The 19660-nt window shown below is 36.5% G+C and overlaps 2 protein-coding genes across 7 annotated transcripts in view; one reads left to right on the plus strand and one right to left on the minus strand.

Annotated features, from left to right (window-relative positions):
- zgc:154058 overlaps positions 1-4552 on the plus strand; it is an 82741-nt gene extending 78189 nt beyond the window's left edge. For 5 of the 6 annotated variants that reach the window (XM_073920015.1, XM_068212961.2, XM_073920016.1 and 2 more), the window contains one exon: positions 505-4552. In XM_073920015.1, coding sequence (XP_073776116.1) covers positions 505-749 — 245 coding nt within the window. In that variant the 3' untranslated portion in view covers positions 750-4552. 6 annotated transcript variants of the gene reach the window in all.
- Positions 4553-5373: 821 nt separating this feature from the next.
- Positions 5374-13598, minus strand: mat1a (methionine adenosyltransferase 1A). Its single transcript, NM_199871.1, is given in 9 exon segments — positions 5374-6549; positions 7207-7340; positions 7499-7681; positions 10157-10375; positions 11139-11282; positions 11367-11479; positions 11576-11698; positions 11983-12060; positions 13331-13598. Coding segments are annotated over 9 exon segments (1173 nt in total). The 5' UTR covers positions 13407-13598; the 3' UTR covers positions 5374-6446.
- Positions 13599-19660: the final 6062 nt, after the last annotated feature.

The following is a 19660-nucleotide window of genomic DNA, read 5'->3' on the forward strand; positions in this document are numbered from 1 at the left end:
ACTTTAATAATAATTCTAATGTAAATTGTTTCAAATATCATTCACTGATTCAAGATTTTTTTAGTTATATCCTAATTACAAGTCTGCAAAGTAAAATAATTAAACATGTTTACTCCATTGATGTTGCAATAAGAAGTTTTATTTAAAATTACATTCATAACAAAGCAATTTTTCTTATTAAAAATAATATTCACATATAAACAATTTTGTAATTAAATTTGTGTTTCTTGATTGCCTAACTTTATTTTAACCAAAAGTCGAAGTCAGTTATAGCATTAAAAAGTAAATGCATTAACATAAATTGATAATGCATGAATTTAGCAGTTCTAATCTGTATGTTATTTTGCCATGTGGTCAGCTCACACATTCCCAGATTGTTTAAATTTCCCCAATATGCTTTTCTTTCTCAGTAACTGAGTTCCTGCATGTTCATCCTGTAATGTAAACAGGCCTGAGCATGACTTCACAGTATTCACTATGATTCCTTGACGAACATTTCCTCAGGTGGGGTGTTTTTTGTCCAGGAGAGTTTTATCCTGCAACATGCTTCAGCCATTTTCGAGTGGGTCTTCTGTGTCATTATTATGCTATTCTATGGCACATTCGCTTTTGAATTCGCCGGGATATCTAGTGACACCATGATGGTGCTGGCCCGAGGACAATCTTTACCCTCCGTAAGCCGAGACCACAAAATGGAGTCTCTAAGTGGAGCCAATCAGCACCAACCAGAGAGTCTGTCCATATTATAACCCCAAGCTCTTTTAACACTAGAAGAAAAACACTTCAACCGCAGAGGGAAAGTAACAGAAACTGGTGTACCTTTGCCAAAGAATCCAGCTCTGATTTTGCACATTTTGGAGAGACTTCTTTACTCTCTGGGGACCTTTTGAATCTAACATCTTCCATGCTGGGAAAAACAAAAGTCATCGCCTGGATGTGTCTCTTAGAAGTCATTGGGATTTCGAAGTGGATAAATTAAGAACTACTAGTTGGCTAAACTTTCTGGTGAAACCAGAGGAATGCTACATCAGTTGCTTAATAAAAACCCCAACACTAAAGCATTCTAACATGGTGCCTTAACAAACGTTATAGTGCCAATTTCAGACCTTTCAAGACAATGAATCCAAAAATGCTGTTTTCTGTGCCTTTGTTTTTTTTTTTTTTTTTTGTCCAAAGGTAGAAATGGTTAAATCTTATAATGTTTTGTCTGTCCGTCTGTTAACTGATCAAAGTGTTTCATTTTGCCTTAATCACCATATGCTGTCTGAAATGTCTTGTTCAGGAGATTGTCATTACCATTGTGCCTTAAACCAAAAGCCAAATACAGCTATTTAATAGACATATACTGTACGTCCATAGTCTAAATCTGAAAACTGCCTTGAATATACAAGGCATGTATATTTTCATATGCATTGTAAAGAGCAAAGCTGAACGAGATCAGCAAAAACCTCTCGCGAAACAGGCGAATAAGCTTATTATCACGTTAAGTCGCCTGTAATTGGTGCCATTCCAGAAGTCATGTTAGAGGCAATGAATATTGCTGTACATAGTGACCAAATGTAACTAAGAAAAGAGATAGTTTGTCCTGAGGTCATTGTGATTGTTCCCTCTTTCTGTCAATGTGGGAACTGTCATGTGTTGTGTTTTGGTTGGTTACAAGGAAGCGTAGCTATGAAAGTTGCCCTCTTAGAGAGTGGCTAGTTTATGTGTTCACACAAAAGGTCTTTGTGGGCTGTTTTTTGCAGACAAAATGACATGCAGCAGGACTGCTAGTTCATAACTGTTTTTGTTTGTTTTAAAAATAAGAGATGAATCTTGGTTTACAGCGGTCTTATGTTTTCATACTAACAACATGACAAACAAAATTTTTTTTTCAATCATTATCATGGGAGTTTAGTCATATCATTTATCAGGATAAGAGCCATATTGATGCTTATCACCATCTGATCTACCAGTGCCGTCCTGAAAATATCTTTCATTCTCTGTGCTCAGGAAGATCTGTTTCTTGCTTTCATAAAACTTATTTCCATGCTCATGACTGTGTTGATCACCCACACTTAATGGGTTCAACCAAAAATTACAGTTCTGATATTAATTACACACCCTCGTGTCCTTTCAATCTCCTGAGACAATTATTAATCCTTGTAACACAAATTAAGCAGCCTGATCTTACAAGAAAATGTAAGTATTTTACGTTTTGTCAGTTTTGTGGCTAATTCATACGAATTTGTACAAGTTCAGTCGTATGAAAATGTACGATTTAAAAAACCCAACCCCACCCTTAAACCCCACTGTCATTGGATGATGAGAAAATCATACTAAATTGTACGAATTAGATCTTACGAATTTATACGAATTAGCCACTAAATCAAAAAGTTACAAATTGCCATGAGATTGCGTTGAACTGACATATTTTAGATATAATTCGAGAACCCTCTCATCCTCCATAGAATGCAATGGCCCAGAAAAGAAACAAAGAACATTGTCAAAATTGTGTTCAAGAGTTCACTCTTAGATATAGCTTGATAATGTTAGCAGGTTTGGCTTGCTGTTCTGGAAGAGAACCCTGAGCTTGGAGATAAGTGAGTTCAAGGCTTCCGCCAGGTCAGTGAGCATGTAAGTGTGTACGAGATCAGGTCCTCCTTGATTATCAAGGGGCAGCCCAAGATGAATAGGCCACACCACACCAGCACATACCCAAGCGATGAAAGCTCAGTACTAAAGTACTCATATACTGTTCCTATTGGTTTATTTAATTATCTTATGTCACATGTCTTTGGACTGTGAGAGGAAACTGTAGTAACCGGGGGGAGACCCATGCGAACTCGGGGAGATCATGTAAACTCCGCACAGACATGCCAACTGGCCCAGCCGGGACTCGAACCAGTGACCTTCTTGCTGTAAGGCAACAGTGCTAGCCACTGAGCCACCATGCCACCCAATCCTGGATTAATCTATTAAAGCAGAGGGAGATGGGGGAATAGTTTTTTTTTTTCTAGACGGGGCATTTATATTAAGTGTGGAATGATCCGATCGGCTTGCTAATGATCACAGATGGGGGACCAACCTCGATCAATCATATCTTGTGATACTCTCAAAATTAGTTTGTGAACTTTACTTTTAGCGCACAAAATTGTTCAGAGAAGAAAGCTCTCTGATCTCATCTAAAATCACTTATTTGGGTTCCAAAGATAACTGAAGGTATCAGGGTACTGGAATGATACGAGGTTGACTAATAAACAACAGAATTTACATTTTTGGGTGAACTAATGCTTTGGGTTTTATCTTCTTAAAGTAACTTAAATACTATCTTGAAAAAAAAACATAGTTTTTTTTTTTTGTCATTTAAACCAATCTTTAATGTACCTCTAAAATATTCTTAATATTGCTTGAAGAAACAGTTTATTTATAAATAAAAACAAATCACTGTTCACCCTTATGTTGTTTCAAAACTAAATGCTGTTTTTCCCCTGTGGATATGAAATGGACAAATGTAAAGATTTGGCAGCTCAATTGTGCACACGACAGTTCTACAATTGTAGTGATCATAATATAAAATAGCTCATAAGAATTGTTTGGTATATTATCAGCACAATTGCTATGGATGAAATACAGATGAACCTTTTCCGTTGGCTGAATTCATCAAATCTAATTTCCATCGCGTTTAGCTTGCAGAATAAATTGTGATTTTCCTCTAAATAATTAAGTTTCGTTGTCTCCTCTTTTAAATCAAGTATTTAAAAAAAAATAGAACGTAACATGTGCTGTGCTACAGCAATGTATGTGTTTTTGGAGCTTATTGTAAAACACTTTGGCCAGATAAATGAAAGCAAACCAGTTTTGGTGTGAAAACCCTATAGTCCAGATTTACTAAAGGAATAAAATAAAAGCAATAATGAGGAAAGGATACTTTTTTATTAATGACTTTATTACATTTGCAGGAGTTTCCTTTTCAGATGCAATTTTTGGAGTATTTAAATTAATTATGCAATTTGAAATAAGGATTTAGTCAGTTCTCTTGCATTTGCATCATTTAACACCCCCAAAAATGGTTGCAAACCTTAATGAGTTTTGGTTGTTGAACACAAAAGACATTTTGAAAAATGTTGAAAACTGGATATCCATAGTAAAAAATGCTGCTAAAAAAAGTTATTAAAAATTCCTAATCAAAATATGTCTTTTTGTGTTCAGCAGTAAAGAAACTCATACAGATTTCTCATTTTCAGTATTTCTTTAAAATGTAGTTTGTTGAGTTCATTTTCCCTGTCACCTTTTGCCTAGACTGGTGTTCCTCCATGTATTATCTACTAGTTTGCTTAAACCTGGGCTCCTGACAGTCAATAGCTGTAAACCTGCTGCAAACCTGCTGACATTCAACTAGACTCACCTCTTTAATGTCATAGCAGAAAGCAAAAATACCTTCATGTGCCTTTGTTTCAACCAAAGACTGAGTCAATGATTGGAGAAATGTTTTGATTGGCAGGATGTGTTTGATTGTGCTGTAAATTTGCCTTAAAATATATGGAAATAAAGCAGAATCAAACTCATCACACCGTGTGCACTGAACTTTGCTTAAGTCAAGTCATGTTGACTTGTCACACAGCTCCTGCTTCTCACCATGGACTTTGAGATTACTCAAATTCATTGAATCTGTTTATTTTTCTTTGACTCATCAGGCGTTTCTTAACTATTGGTGACCTGTTACAAAATTTAGTACATGTTTTTTAAATTCATTGTAATGTGCAGTTTAACTGAATGATTGTTTGTCATACAGGTATAGTCAAATTTATTAGGCCCCCTTCAATTTTTTTTTTTTTTTTTACTTTTTTAAATATTACCCAAATGATGTTTAACAGAGCAAAGACATTTCACAGTATGTCTGATGATATATTCTGTTCTGGAGAAAGTCTTATTTGTTTTATTACGACTAGAATAATAGCAGTTTTTAATTTTTTAAGAATCATTTTAAGATCAAAATTATTAGCCCTTTAAGCTATGTAATTTTTCAATAGTCTACAGAACAAACCATCGTTATACAATTACTTGCCTAATTACTCTAACCTACATAGTTAACCTAATTAACCTAGTTAAGCCTTTGAATGTCACTTTAAGCTGTATAGAAGTGTCTTGAAAAATATCTATAGTCAAACAATATTTACTATCATGGCAAATATAAAAGAAATCAGTTATTACAAATGAGTTATTAAAACTATTATGTTTATAAATATGTTGGGAATATGTTCTCGCAGTTAAACAAAAATTGGGGTAAAAAAAAATAACAGGGGGGCTAATAATTCAGACCTCAACTGTATACCAACAACTGAGTTGTATTTGTGTCTAAAGACATCCATACTGACACCGGACAAGTATAAAGAATTTTCCACACTTTAATTATTCACAATTATTTACATCTTAAATTCAATCTTAAAGAAAAAAAGTTGAAAATCTGAAAGAAGTATAGGATGGTTTACAGTGTTTTTGAAGAATTAATACCGATGTTTAACTTACAGAAGTCAACAAATGCAATTACACAGTGGCTTCCATGCACACATAAAATGCGCAACTAAAGCTTTTTTAAAAACCGAAGTACATTCACACATACATACATACATGCTCACTCTCCAGTGGTGAAAATTAATATAAGAACAGAACAGGATCTGTATGTACACAACAATATTCTCATAATAACATACCTCTTTCATTATCCAACATTAATGAGATGATACAGTCAAAACGAGGCATAAACAAGTAATGTTTGTGCAAGAAATAGGCACACAAATTAGACCCTTTTAAGACTGTATGATGAGAGGAATATGGTTCTCAGATAGAACCTAAAAAACCTAAAGCTTCAGTGGTCCACAATATCATGTGTATGTCTCCTCAAAACACACTCACAAATTATAAAGTCGCCTATAGGCATAGTAAACTTTTTTAAAAGCTGAAATGTGTTTCTGAGCCGCCATTGTCACCCAAAATATTGCAAATTATTTTTGCACTTTCCCCAAATACTTTTAGGCCTGCTCCATCTAGCAATGATACGAAAGCCCGCCAAAAACTCGCGCCAAGTCCAACCAGTGTAGCTGCTGTGACAGTAATTTTTTGAAAGCCCCACATAGTCACAATACTTAGCCTACAGGTAAGCAGGTAACCTTAGCAGGTAAGTAAATTATAAAATCATTAGGCCTACATTAAAATTGTCTCTATATGCTTATCTAGCATAGGACAATGAGAATTAAAAAAAAATGCTTCTGCTTTAAGGAATGATCGCTCGTCATGCGTGTTGAGGGATCGTGCAGGTTTCTAAATAAAAGACTGATTACAATTTCTTAACATTTACAGTATATCCATCTAATCTATTATTTTGTGTATGCGAAAAGAGAACAAAGGGGTAAAGGAGCACTGAAGTGGCTGAATGACTGAAGGTAGGGCTCGCACCTCCTCTCGCTTTAAACCTTGAGGGTTTTGGCCATCTCCCAGGGGAACTCTGACCTCCCGAAATGACCATAGCAGGCGGTGTTCTGGTAGAATGGCCTCTTCAGGTTCAGATCCCTGTCAGGGGAAAGTGAGTTAGTTTTCACTTTACAGCCTGGTTCTTGAACTAAAATGCGCATAATTTAGTAAACTGTCACTATATGTAGTAATTACATGAATGTACAATTGCATAAGGAATTGAAATTGTTTAAAACACAAGACGCTTATTACAATGTAGTACCGTTAGGTCTAGTAGGACTACATTGATGGTAGTGGAACGCCCCCTGGAGGAGATATTGGGGACTGTTAAGAGTAAGGTTTAATTTTATTATTATTATTATATGATGTTATGACTTTATAACGTGTCGTGTTAGCAGATTAAACAACGCATATTATAAAACCATATTACAAAGTAATGTACTCTAAATTCTTTAGATTGTGTGAGAATGCTAAAACTACTAATGCTAAAGGATTTTTCAGGTGATTATTGGGGATTTATATTGAATATAACGCAACATAAATCTTTTTTTTTTACTTAATACATAAGTTGGTTTCATTTTACACTTTTAACATCTGGATCATTGACTGAATTTTTTTTTCATCCTTTTTAAGTTTTTGGTTTTAGATTAATCAATGATGTGACATCACATGTCCCTGATTAGTCATAAACAAACAAAAACATTTTCCTGAATTTGGAGAACATTAAAAGAACATATTATCTTATTAATTGATTACCTAACAATGACACCTGGTCGGAGGTCAAAGTTCTTGTTGACAATATGTAGCAACTCCTTCTCTGTTTTTTCCGATGAGCCGTAGGTGAAGAGGGAGATTGAGAGTGGGTGGGCGACTCCAATGGCGTAAGACACCTACACAGCAAATATATTATTCGTGACCCTTACCAGAAAACAGCTCACCCATTCCAGTTTAACCAAGTCAGATAAAATTGGACAGTAATTTGGTGTGTTGCTTGAATCAACATTTTTGTCCAGACACAAGGCAATGGCTCAAAATTATTTTGTCTCACCTGAACCAGCACTCTTCTGCACAGTTTGGACTTCACCAGAGACTTCGCTACCCAGCGAGCAGCATAGGCAGCAGAACGATCCACCTTAGTGTAGTCCTTTCCAGAGAAGGCACCACCACCATGAGCTCCCCATCCACCATATGTGTCCACAATAATCTTCCTTCCTGTAACACCAGCATCTCCCTGGAAAAAGAGATTATTTTACTCTTTAAATCAATGGTTTCCAACAATACTGGTAAACTGCAATCTTTTTGCAGTTCTGAGTTAAATATTTCCAACCAGCTGTTAAATATGTTCCGCTGATGTAAATATGCAGTGGCATTTAATAAAAAAAAAAGTGGACTAGATTGAAACGTCCAAAGGAAACTTACAACTTCCAATCACTATGCACAAGCATGAATAAAATAAATGATTAATTCTGTGAAATTTTAAAAGGATGAATTAATTTATTTTGCAAACCTCCTGCCCTAGTCCCTAAATCTGTTCCCTGAGGTCCAAAGTCCTACTGGGTTCAGTTTCAACAGTTTTAAACACCCGAACAATCTAATCAAGGTCTTCATTCATTCATCTTCTTTTCGGCTTAGTCTCGTTATTAATCTGGGGTCACCACAGCTGAATGAACCACCAACTTTTCCAGTATATGTTTTATGCAGTGGATGCAGTTACTAGCTGCAACCCATCTCTTTGATAAACATCAATACACATTCATTCGCTACGGACAATTTAGCCTACCCAATTCACCTGTGTCGCACGTCTTTGGACTTTGGGGTAAACCGGAGCACCCAGAGGAAACCCACGCAAACGCAGGGAGAACATGCAAACTCCACACAGAAACGCCAACTTAGTTGGCGGTTCATTCTGCTGTGGCGACCCCAGATTAATAAAGGGACCAAGCCAAAAAGAAAATAAATAAATGAATTAAACTTGCCGGTTCATTTCGTTGTGGCGACTTCCAGATTAATAAAGGGACTAAGCCAAAACGAAAAATATTGAATAATTGAATGAAAAGCACGGTTGTCTCACAGCAAGATGGTGACTATTGAAAGTCCCTGCTGGACCAGAAGGCTTTTCTGTGTGCAGTTTGCTGTGTCTTGTCTGGGATTTTTCCAGGTGCTCTGGTTTCCCCCACACTCTAAAGGCATTCAGTATAGGTTATTTGGATAAACAAAATTGACTATAATGAATTTATGAATAGAAGATTTTTTGTGTATGTGTTTCCCAGCACTGAGGGTTTCATTTTCAGTGCTGAGTTGCGGCAGAAAGAGTATTTGCCACTAAAACATACGTCAGAGAAATTGTCGCTGTGGTGACCCCTGATAAAGCAGGGAATAAGCCAAAGGAAAGCAAGCGAGTAAATAAATTGCACTGTTCATCCCACTAGTGTGCTTTAATGTTCAACCAGGAAATTGGTACAAAATGGCATAAAGTCACACTTTTTTCTGGTGCTGCTAGTCAAAAATTACTGGCCTACAAAACATTTGCTTATGAACTTCACATTATGTTCTCTTCCAATAACGGTATGATTGTTTTTGTGTTTATTTGTAGAACTGATTAATTTTAGCCGATAATAGCGCTTGATCTGAACTTACAAAAGTTTTGAGACATCTGCCTGTACATGCACATCTTAATAAATAAGTTTATATAATATACAGGTTCAAATATAGAGTGTATAGGAGTGTGTTTATTGGACTGCATATGACACTTTTCATTTTACTTGGTGATGCAAGGCTTGGATGCAGCTGCTTGGCCATGGAAACCCATTCCATGATGCTCTCTGTGCACTTTTCTTGATTTAATCTGAAGGACACATTCGGTTTGGAGGTCAGTAGCTATTGAATCTGAAGAAAGCAGCCTATCATGCACTAATCATGTTTTTCTAAATTGCTTTGGCTTTGTTATAATATAAAGGGTTGACTGTGAAATACTTACTGCTGAGGAAATTTCACCAGTGGACATTGCCATGGAAGTTATTGAAACACCTGAATTCACTGAACTGAATTTGTATTTTATAGCGGTTGAGTCTACATGGGTTTTATACTTGGAATTAAGGGCACATGAGAATGTCCATAAAAATTTCAGACACCATTATAAATGGCTGATCCCTTAAATAGTCCACTATACAAGGGTGTAGATGGTGTGTTTGGATAAAGCCTAAGGTTGCATCTAAAACCCCATACTTCTATACTATATAGTACAACAAAATCAGTTTGTGACCCAAGTAATATGTCCAAATTCAAAGAATAGGAAAAACAGTATGTGAGAAGTACCCGGGTGACTTACTACTTCCGGCAAGACTGTAAAGTGCGCATTGGATGGACGCTACGCTATCCCGTGATGCACTTCAAGAGAATTCATGAATGGGAGTGAAACGACGCAACTGATGTAGGTGGGTCATGTGATAATGACAAAACAAGGGGATGTAGTACATCCGAGTTCCATTCATCTTACTTGCTTAGTACTATAAAGTCAAATGCAGTGCCTAATGAATAGTAGGTTATTTCGGATGCAGCCGGCATCTTCAGGATTAATGGAAAATTACAGGCAGGTGATTTTGATTAGAAATGGAGCTAATTTTACCCACTCCTTGGTTTGGTTGCCGCAACACCATTCTTGTTTACATATAACTGTCCTTGTGGTTTATAGAGAGAATGAGCTTACCTGAGGTCCTCCGATGACAAAGCGTCCACTGGGCTGCAGATGGTAGACTGTCTTATCATCAAGATATCTGGCTGGCACAACAGCTTTGATGACCTTCTCCTTCAGAATACGCTGCTGCTCCTCCAGTGAAATGTTGTCATCATGTTGGACAGAGATGACAACTGTGTGGACACGCAAAGGAATCACAGCACCGTTCTCCTGTTTGTAGTGCACAGTGACCTGGAGTTGTGGAAAACATGCAGAAGTGAAGTAAGGCTTTGTTAAGTGTGATTTTACCTATGCTTGACATTGAAACCCATCCAAGTGCACACACACTGAGAAGTGAAAACACAGCAAACATACACCAAGAGCAGCAGGCAGCTATTGCTTTGCTATAGCTCACTTTTCCAGCGAGGTTAGGTACCTTGCTCAGGGGTACAACAGCTGTCAGGACTTGGGATCAAACCTGCAACCTTTGGGTTACAAGTCCAAATACCTAACCATTAGGCCACATCTGAAGTCAACGTTTTAATCTGTGTGTATACCATGGGGATTGTGAAGACATTTCCTGCTGTATGGTCTGAAAATATCAGAACTCTAAAATAGATCCGGGGTTTCAGCTTCCTGAGAGCTGCCCAGCTTGAGTTGCTGGCATGCTCCTGAGATTGACGGGTGCACAGCCGTGTCCTCTGTCCCACTGTGAAAAAAGTGAGGGCCAGGGGCCCTGGATGTCACGCTGGGGGTCATTTTTTTACAAGCATTAAAAGAGACCGCCTCATGGTCACTGTCTTGCTCAATAGTCGTCACACCTATTGGCCAATGTACTGGTTCAATGAACAGTCGGCTGATAAGATAGCTTGGTCAATGTCAATCAGGGGCTCTGAACCTGCACACTGTGGCTTAGCAGACTCACAATCATATGTGTAGGAATAGCTTAAACATTATTTGTTTTTATCTTCTAAACGTCATGTTTTGATTTTGATTTCCCTTTTATACTGCTGACCTGAGTCTTTGAGTCCGGGCGAAGCCATGGGATGGTGCCGTCCCGCCGCAGCTCAGCCATTTTTGAATTGAGTTTGTGAGCAAGGACAATGGTGAGAGGCATGCACTCTTCTGTCTCATCAGTGGCGTAGCCAAACATGAGCCCCTAAAACAGAACAGAAATCCAACATGAACAGGTTGATCACAAATGAACCATTTGAACACATTTGAATTTCTTTTGTGTACAGACCTGATCTCCAGCTCCAATATCTTCCTCATGCCTGTCAACATGGACACCCTGAGCTATATCAGGAGACTGCTGCTCGAGAGCTACCAGCACATTGCAAGTTTTATAGTCGAAACCTGAACAGGGAAGAGAAAAGAGTGAAAAGTGATCAAAATTGGTGAATAGATTTAACGGATGATGCACGGAAAAACAAAATATGTATCGATCCTGACCTTTTTCAGAGTTGTCATAACCAATGTGTTTTATGGTGTCTCGCACAATCTTCTGGTAGTCCACATTGGCCCGAGATGTGATCTCACCACAGAGAAGCACCATACCAGTTTTGCAGACAGTCTCTGATGATTAGAACAACAATAATTAGCCAAACGACCCATAAAAAAAAAAAAAAAAAAAAAACTGTCACTGTGTAACCCATTGCTAGATTGAATTTGGAAATAGAGATGTTATTCATTTAAATGCCGTTAAACTTAACAGATAGAAAGTGCTAAAAATGGTCACTCGATAACCAAGTGAAGATTGACCAACTGTTGGACTGTGGACTTTCAAATATATCAATGTTTATACAAAAAATAAAAACATAAACGTGTTTATTTAGTTTGCAATTAAACTGTTCACTCACCACAGGCTACTTTAGCATCCGGGTCCTGCTTTAAGTGTGCGTCAAGAACTGCATCACTGATTTGGTCACAGATTTTATCTGTAAACATAAGCACACTATTATAAAACAAAGTTATGTAAGGACTCTGATTAAGGTTCAAGTGTATGTTTCAGTTTAGTGTAAGAGTTTCAATGCCTCCCCTATAGTTAAGACTCACTAAATCTGACACAGGAATCTCAACAAAGCAAATCCACAGATGAGCAGCTGGAGGACAATGCCAGTGGTCCTGTCCTTTCAGGCTCATTCACTCTATATTTGGCCTGCTAGCTGAGGCAACTGTTTAGGTGAGTTACATCAGAAACTACAATGTCAGAATTTACATCTCAGGTGATAACATGAAACAACAAGTCAGATCACTTAAGTCTGGATCAGTGCAGAATAGATTTTCTAGGTCTTTCACATGCACACTTATTGATTGATCTGTTGAAACATACACTGATCAAAGATGATTAGTGAAACTCTTTACATTTTTCTTTTCAAGTGAACCAGACATAGTTTGCAGTGTTGCAAAATTTGTCTAGGAGGAAACCAGACTGGATTATCCACTTAGAGTCATTATAAGTCATTAAGAGTTATTAAGTTTGCTGTAAAGCAGCTTTGGAAAAAATGCATTGTTAAAACCAACATATACATCATATTGACTTGGCATTTCAGAACTGCAGCACTTTGGCCTTGTAGCTTGACATGAGAGAACCGCAATATGGTTGATAAGAAACGCACAGTCTGGCAAGTTCCCACATGAGGCAGAAAAAACCTACTGAAGAAAAATTTGTTGGCATACAACTGCGACACTTTTTGACTCAATAGATGGCAATGGGCCAGTGTCATAATCAAATACCTTGTTATTATCAGTAAGTTCATCATGAAATAAATTGAGTTGTAAATATGTAACTGAGAAAAGCCTCCCAATGAAACATTGTCATTTAACACCTTCTTTAAAAGTCATGACCCCTAACTGACTATTTTGGTCTACTACGCTTTCACTCAATGAAATACCAGCTGAGCACATGGTACTGTGGAAGTATTGTTCGTCAAATTGTGAATGAACCCTATTGAACTGTTGCTAAACAGTTATAACCAGCTTACTTCTACATGACCCATTGCTCAACCAGCTTACCACTTCAGCACGCTCCAATGACTTGTCGAGAGAGGTGAATTAATCTAACCATGTCTTTAGGCTTTTTTTCCATGCAAGTAAATATATGTGCAGAGTTATTAAATGGTGGAACTGTTATAAATGGCACACACTACCAAATTTAAAAGCACATTTTAGAGAGGTTAATGTAAAAAATGCATTATTGAAAATCACCTGGATGCCCTTCTCCCACAGACTCTGATGTGAACATGAAGGATCCGTCATCATGAACATCATTCAGTCCTTCCATGTTTGCCAGCAACTGAACAGATCTTGGAAGTCAGCAGTGCAAAAAAAATGTATTAAGGGCTTAATTTTCCTCCAACCGTGGATGTGAAAGGTCAGGTATGCAGAGCTCCTTATAGTCCCGAGGGTATAAAAGACAGAAAGGCAGAAAGTAAGAGAGGTTTGCAGGCAGATCACAGACTATTTAGCACACAACCTCGCCTCAAAGCACGTTTGCCCCTTTATATGGCAGAAAGAAAACACACACACTATGCTTTACTCACTCACAAACATACATACATACACACACGTGTCATGTGAACGAGTGGGGCAGACCATTCCAGGGGGTGTTGTTTGGGGGGAGGAGATTCAAACTTTCAGAAACTCTCTGTTAACCCTTTGTTCACTCAGCTCTGTCATAGTAAAGCTTGTGGAGAACTAAAGACAAGTTAACTTCAAAGTTATGACAGGCAGTATTAAATCTGAAGAGGTGTGGTGATATGACATTCATCTTTTTCGAAAATAACGTGCTTGCAAAAACAATGCAGGGGATTTGGTTGTATAATAAATGCACTGCAAAACTCTTAAAAACATTGTAGTTTAATATATACCAATCCAGATCAGTTCCAAGACATGCCTTGAGGTGATCTTTGTTCAATTTTGAGCTTAGACTGTGCTTATAATGTCTTTTCCGTCTTTACTCAAAAATTATATTTGCTGCTTGTTTAAACTACTTATTTAATAAGTGTTTTATTGGGCCAACTTAATTTTTTTAATGCTAAATCCTCTTAAATTCCCAATTTCTGTTGGGACAGTATGAAGAAATTGTGTGGAATCCTGCATTTTTACAGTGTTCTAGGTATGAATTTTAAGTGTCATGATATGCAGTTCTTTTAGTTGTAGTTTAAACCTTTAAGGTGCCTCGTTGCAATAATAATAAAGCTGGCTTGGTAAGGACTAGATCCAGTGACGTTCTTGCTGTGAGGCAACAGTGCTAACCACTGGGCCACCGTGCCACCCATCTAGGAAATGAGGAGTAGGGTTGGAAGGGGAAATGGCAGTTATATGGAACTTAGGGTATTTATAGTGGCTTAGGAATCGTCGGATTAGTGAATCATAAATTGAATAATGCGGGACCAGCTGCAAGCAATCATAAGCAAGTGATCCTCTCGAAATTAGTTTATAAATAAACCTCACTTAAGGCACCTCGATGCAATAATATGGTAAAGTCTTGACCAAATAAACCTAGAAAGAGTCACTGCATCATTCCAAAGTCATCTGGAATATTGGAATAGATTCATTCGTATATATTTTATTTAGCTGCTTAATTATTTGATCTGGAATGTATTTTAATATTCAATGAATGTGCGTGCCAATATATCTTTCAAAATACTCAAGGAACTCTAATGCATTAGGTAATCTATCACTGAGAGGGGACAAGTGTAATAATAATTATTAGTTTATTGTCATTTAGTAAATGCTTACAATGCAACTTTCAGTACAGTACTTAGGGCTCTCCCCTGAAATATTTTCATGTGCTGACAATAGTGACGGGGCAGGATTGTGATCTTAGTTACTCTGCAGTTCTTTAGGCAGCCTCACACGGGATTAAACAGAAAGATAAACTAAATCTATAGGATCCTATAGAAATGACCTATTCAACTTCGCTGAACTGGCTGAACTGTGACAGTGACATGGCAGCTGATTTTTGGAAAATATTGGGAGAACAAATAAGTCAATTTCTTGTTGAACTCTTAACCTGAGGCATATGAGATGAGAGAACAATCAGATATTGGTCCGTTGGCTATTTCTGAAGATTAACAAAACAGTTGAAGAAAGTTATTCTAAATAAGTATCACTGAATTATGAAATTATTCAATACCATTGATTTTAACTATGAACTACACTCACAGACGAGCATGTGAAGCCACACTACATGGACTATGAACCTTCAGCTGTGAGTAGATATGTGGTATAGCTGTTCTGCAATGTCCCAATGATTTCGTCTGAAAACTCAACCAAACAGAATTAGATAACTGAATAGATGCAAACAAGGCTATAAATGGTCGTTATTAAAGGGGTCAAGACATGCGAAATCAAGTTTGCCTTGATCTTTTGATAAATTTAAAGATTTTGTACATTAAAGCATCCCACAAGTTTCAAAGCTTAAAATCTTCTCCTCTGTATAAACAAAGCATTTATTTCAAGGTTTGACATCAGGGGGTACAAACAACATATGTACTCTGTCTCCAGAGCAAGGCTTTAACCAGGCTCTGCCCACTGCCATCCATTCAGTCAATCAGGGGCTGACACTTATGTTTACAGAATGTGATCATCAAAAGCAAACAAGTCGTATTATGGTCACTGCTGCTGTCTACAGTGGATACTTGTGGTATTCAGATGCTGATTCAGTTTCTGATGTATTCCACTGACAAAATGGACAATTTAGTGGTGAAAAGTAATGAATTACAAATACTCAAATTATGATATAACTGAGTAGTTTTACTCAGGAGTTGTAATTGTAATTCATTTGTTTAAAAATATGTGCTTTTACTTGAGTACATTTTTATTTCTGTTTATTTCTGTAGTTGTACGTCACTGCTTATATGTTTGTTTTTCTTGTTTACAGTGATTGGCTCTATAATGTCCAGCTGCAGACCCGCAGAACCATACATGTTTCAGGCACACACAATCCAGCACAATCAACTCAGACATAAATATATATATTTTTATATATTGTTGATATAATCGCGTAATAAACAATAATACTATGTCACAAGCATGGCGATCGAGATGGGCGAATGGGGAACGTTGTTTCCGATCGCCATTCAATATCATAGACTGAACATTTTTCTATCAATCATCATAGATGATCAGTCATTATTTATCTGACAGAGTCCATGTAGCAGATAAGTAGAATAATCAGTCCAATAATTCTCATCAAATAAAATTGCACATAGAAACATGCCTTAGTCCCAACCGTAAAACATGTAGGCTTTGTCAATGCAGCATACATGTACAATGTGAAATCAATAAAAGTGTACAAGACGATGCAAAATCATAAAATAGACTGCATGTCACTGATGTAAGATGAAGGGTGCCTACTGTATGATGACATCAATCCAAATGTTTTTAAAACAATAAGTTTTAAACAATAACTAAATACACTACAGAATATTACGTTTTCAAATACATGCACAAATTGCATGTATTCTATCAGTGTTAGTCAGGATCCAAATTGCATAAACTAACCCAGTGTTTTTCAACCTGTGGGCCACAGCCATGACAGTATTACATGGAGGCCACTAGATTTTATCAATAGAAATACAATTTTTAATATATATAAAAATGTCTTGCCAGAATTTGACTGTTGTGATTTTTAAGTAATATTAAGTATATAAAAAATTGTGGTCCCATTTTTACTAGATGTCCTTTACTACTATTTACATCAAAAAATAAATACAATATACTGTACTCATTGTGTTCATAATATGTTGCAGAACATTTCTGGTGCTCTTGAGGTGGGATATGGGTATGGTTAAGGACAGGTTTGTTGGTATGGGTAGGTTAACTAATTAAAATTAAATGCAAAATGTTTGTAGAAAGACAAAGCAGTCAACTGTACTGTACAACTGTAAAAAATGTAAGTAAAATGCTTTATTTGTAAATGATGGTTTTTATATGGATAATAGCATTGGATAATGTTGTCAAAACACTCAAATGCAATAGTGAGGTTAATATGGCTTTGTTTGAATAATGTCAGCTAATCAAAAGAGTTTAAAGGACCTACCTTTTAAAAAAACTGTTCATTTTAGAACAAGGATTGAGGGTTTCAGCACATATACAGCATACTAATTTAAGTAAAAAGTTAATTACCAAGAAGAAGAAAAAAGAATACTCCTGAATACACCTAACAGAAATATTTATTGTGCAATAATCTAATGCTAATGCTGCAAGAATCACGTAAAGAGAAATATAGAATAGTCTGAATTTTGTTGACAAATATTATGACAACAGTGAACAGTCGTTTGGAAAAACTCTTTCAGTTTTGGGAATTTTGATCCATTCCTCGAACCAATCACCATCCAATAAGGAAATACCACAAGTGGACTGTGTTGAGGACGATAAGGACTTTTTTTTTTCATGTGTCAAAATAGTGTTCAGTAGTCTTTATTAATCCTTTAGCTTGACAATGTTCTCAAAAGCATGACAACATCTGCTGGCTACAATATGTCACAACATACAAGATATTGATTGAATTTATTGACTAGAGGTGGCCATAGATTATTTTTTTTTAATCTAGATTAATCTCACTGTAATCTTGGAATTAATCAAGATTAAAATGGCTCATTTGAATTCTGCTGAAGGCATTAAGAATATGTGTGCTGCCAAAATAATGACTAAAAGTAAGTCTTTGAGAATGAGTTTCTTAAGCCAGGTGGCGCAACAGTCTCCTGTTTCACAATTTGCTTGAGAACTGTTCTACTATGATAATTGTTGATGAAAAGAAATGATGTTCAATAGGATGCACTTGTGTTTACTAACTGTTTATTCAGTTAAGCATGAATTTTGAACTGTAGGCCTACATAAGCTTGAAACAGCAATCTTTGATCAGTTTAATCCGACTAAAGTCATAACTGAACTAAACAGAAAAGTAATTAAGATGTGGAGTACTTATAATAGTGGCATTATTGAAGTAAGCAATGCAATTAAACTTTTACCGTCATGTAGGTAAAATGCGGAAGTTTTTTTCTTTCCAATTGGTGTGTGTTATTAAATTCTATAACACTCTCACCAGTCCTTACTCCTTATTTGCGTCTAAAACCCCAGTTTTTCACGGGGGCATGAATGAAATGTTCATGAGTGAATGAGAAACGGCCGAACTGCAATTAAAGTAACCCAAAATTACAGGAAACTCTTACATGAAAGCACTTCACATAAACACCTTAATTATATTATTGTCTATTAAGGCAAATAACTAGAATACAGATGTCCATTTAAATGTAGTCAGTAGTGTCTTCGAAGTTAGTGAAAGTTCCAGAAGGGCATACTGCTGATTTGATTCAGAAGGGCACTTTTTTGTCAGACGGCTCACCAAATTGACTTTCATTCATTGTCATTTATTTTAAAAAGCACCTAGTCCATTTTATTTGTATATGTTTTACTTGAACGCATAAACTCTACAGGTGCCTGATAGTTAGATGTGGAGCTAACATTAATCAAATTTACTCTAGTGAACTGCATCCATGTTAGCATGTCACATTTCATGTGGTAATTTCACAGAAGGAATGCACACAGGTTTGAAGACTTGTTCTCAACCCCTACAGTGCAATTCGGCCAGGTATACATCCGAGCGAAACTATTAAGGTGAAAGTCATTATAGCTTGCATAGAACAGACCCAGCTCCCAACCTAACTTTGAGAATAGATTAATGGCGATATTTTTTTATCGCCCGATAAAAGTCTTGCGTTAACGTAGCATGTTAACGCCAATAACGACCCAAGACTAGTATTGACGTACAATATACTGCTTTTTGTTGTTGTTTTAAATCACCCCAACTCTCAACGTTAAATGAAATTGCCAATATTACACTGATTCTGACATACTAGCTTTTTTATGATTTCCTGCATTCTTCCTTGATTTCAGCAAAGTACATATAGTTCTTCACAGAAAAATGTGATTCTGTTGTTGAATTACTTTTATCATTATTGGATTCTAACTAAATGCTCTGTTTTGTGGTTATCTGGCTTGTCCTGCATTGCTGATGGTCTTCTTGGCAAACTCCAGATTTGGTTTCTTTTATATCACTCATACAAGCCAGTGAAGCCTCTCTTTTGCAGAGCTTTGTTGACCGGTGCATCTTTACAGAATAGTTGGTTACCGAACTTTGTGACAAGTACAAAAGGATTGTTGACTTGTCTGTGGCTTTGCTTACAAGTTTTGTTCCTCTAAGGGAAAGTTTTGTTGACATTGCAGGTACTAAACCTGTCAAAATCTATAACTTTTCTTTTTCTTTTCTTTTTCTTTTGTTGTGGCCATGCCTACTCTTCAACAAACTCTTGGTTCCTGATTGATTACCCAATATGGTTTCAGATTGCTTGGTCAGGAAGTGAAAGTGTTATTTTTGTATTATTTTTTCTGCTGCTTTTGTGAAAGAGGGAATGCGTACTTTTGCATAATTTTTTTTTATCATAATAATATATTATGACATTACTGATAACAATACATTAACTCTTAGTGTATTGCAATGAAATATACTCTATAGCAAACAGCATTGTT

The sequence above is a fragment of the Danio rerio genome, chromosome 13 (genome assembly GCF_049306965.1).
Source record: "Danio rerio strain Tuebingen ecotype United States chromosome 13, GRCz12tu, whole genome shotgun sequence".
In the NCBI taxonomy this organism is placed as follows: Eukaryota; Metazoa; Chordata; class Actinopteri; order Cypriniformes; family Danionidae; genus Danio; species Danio rerio.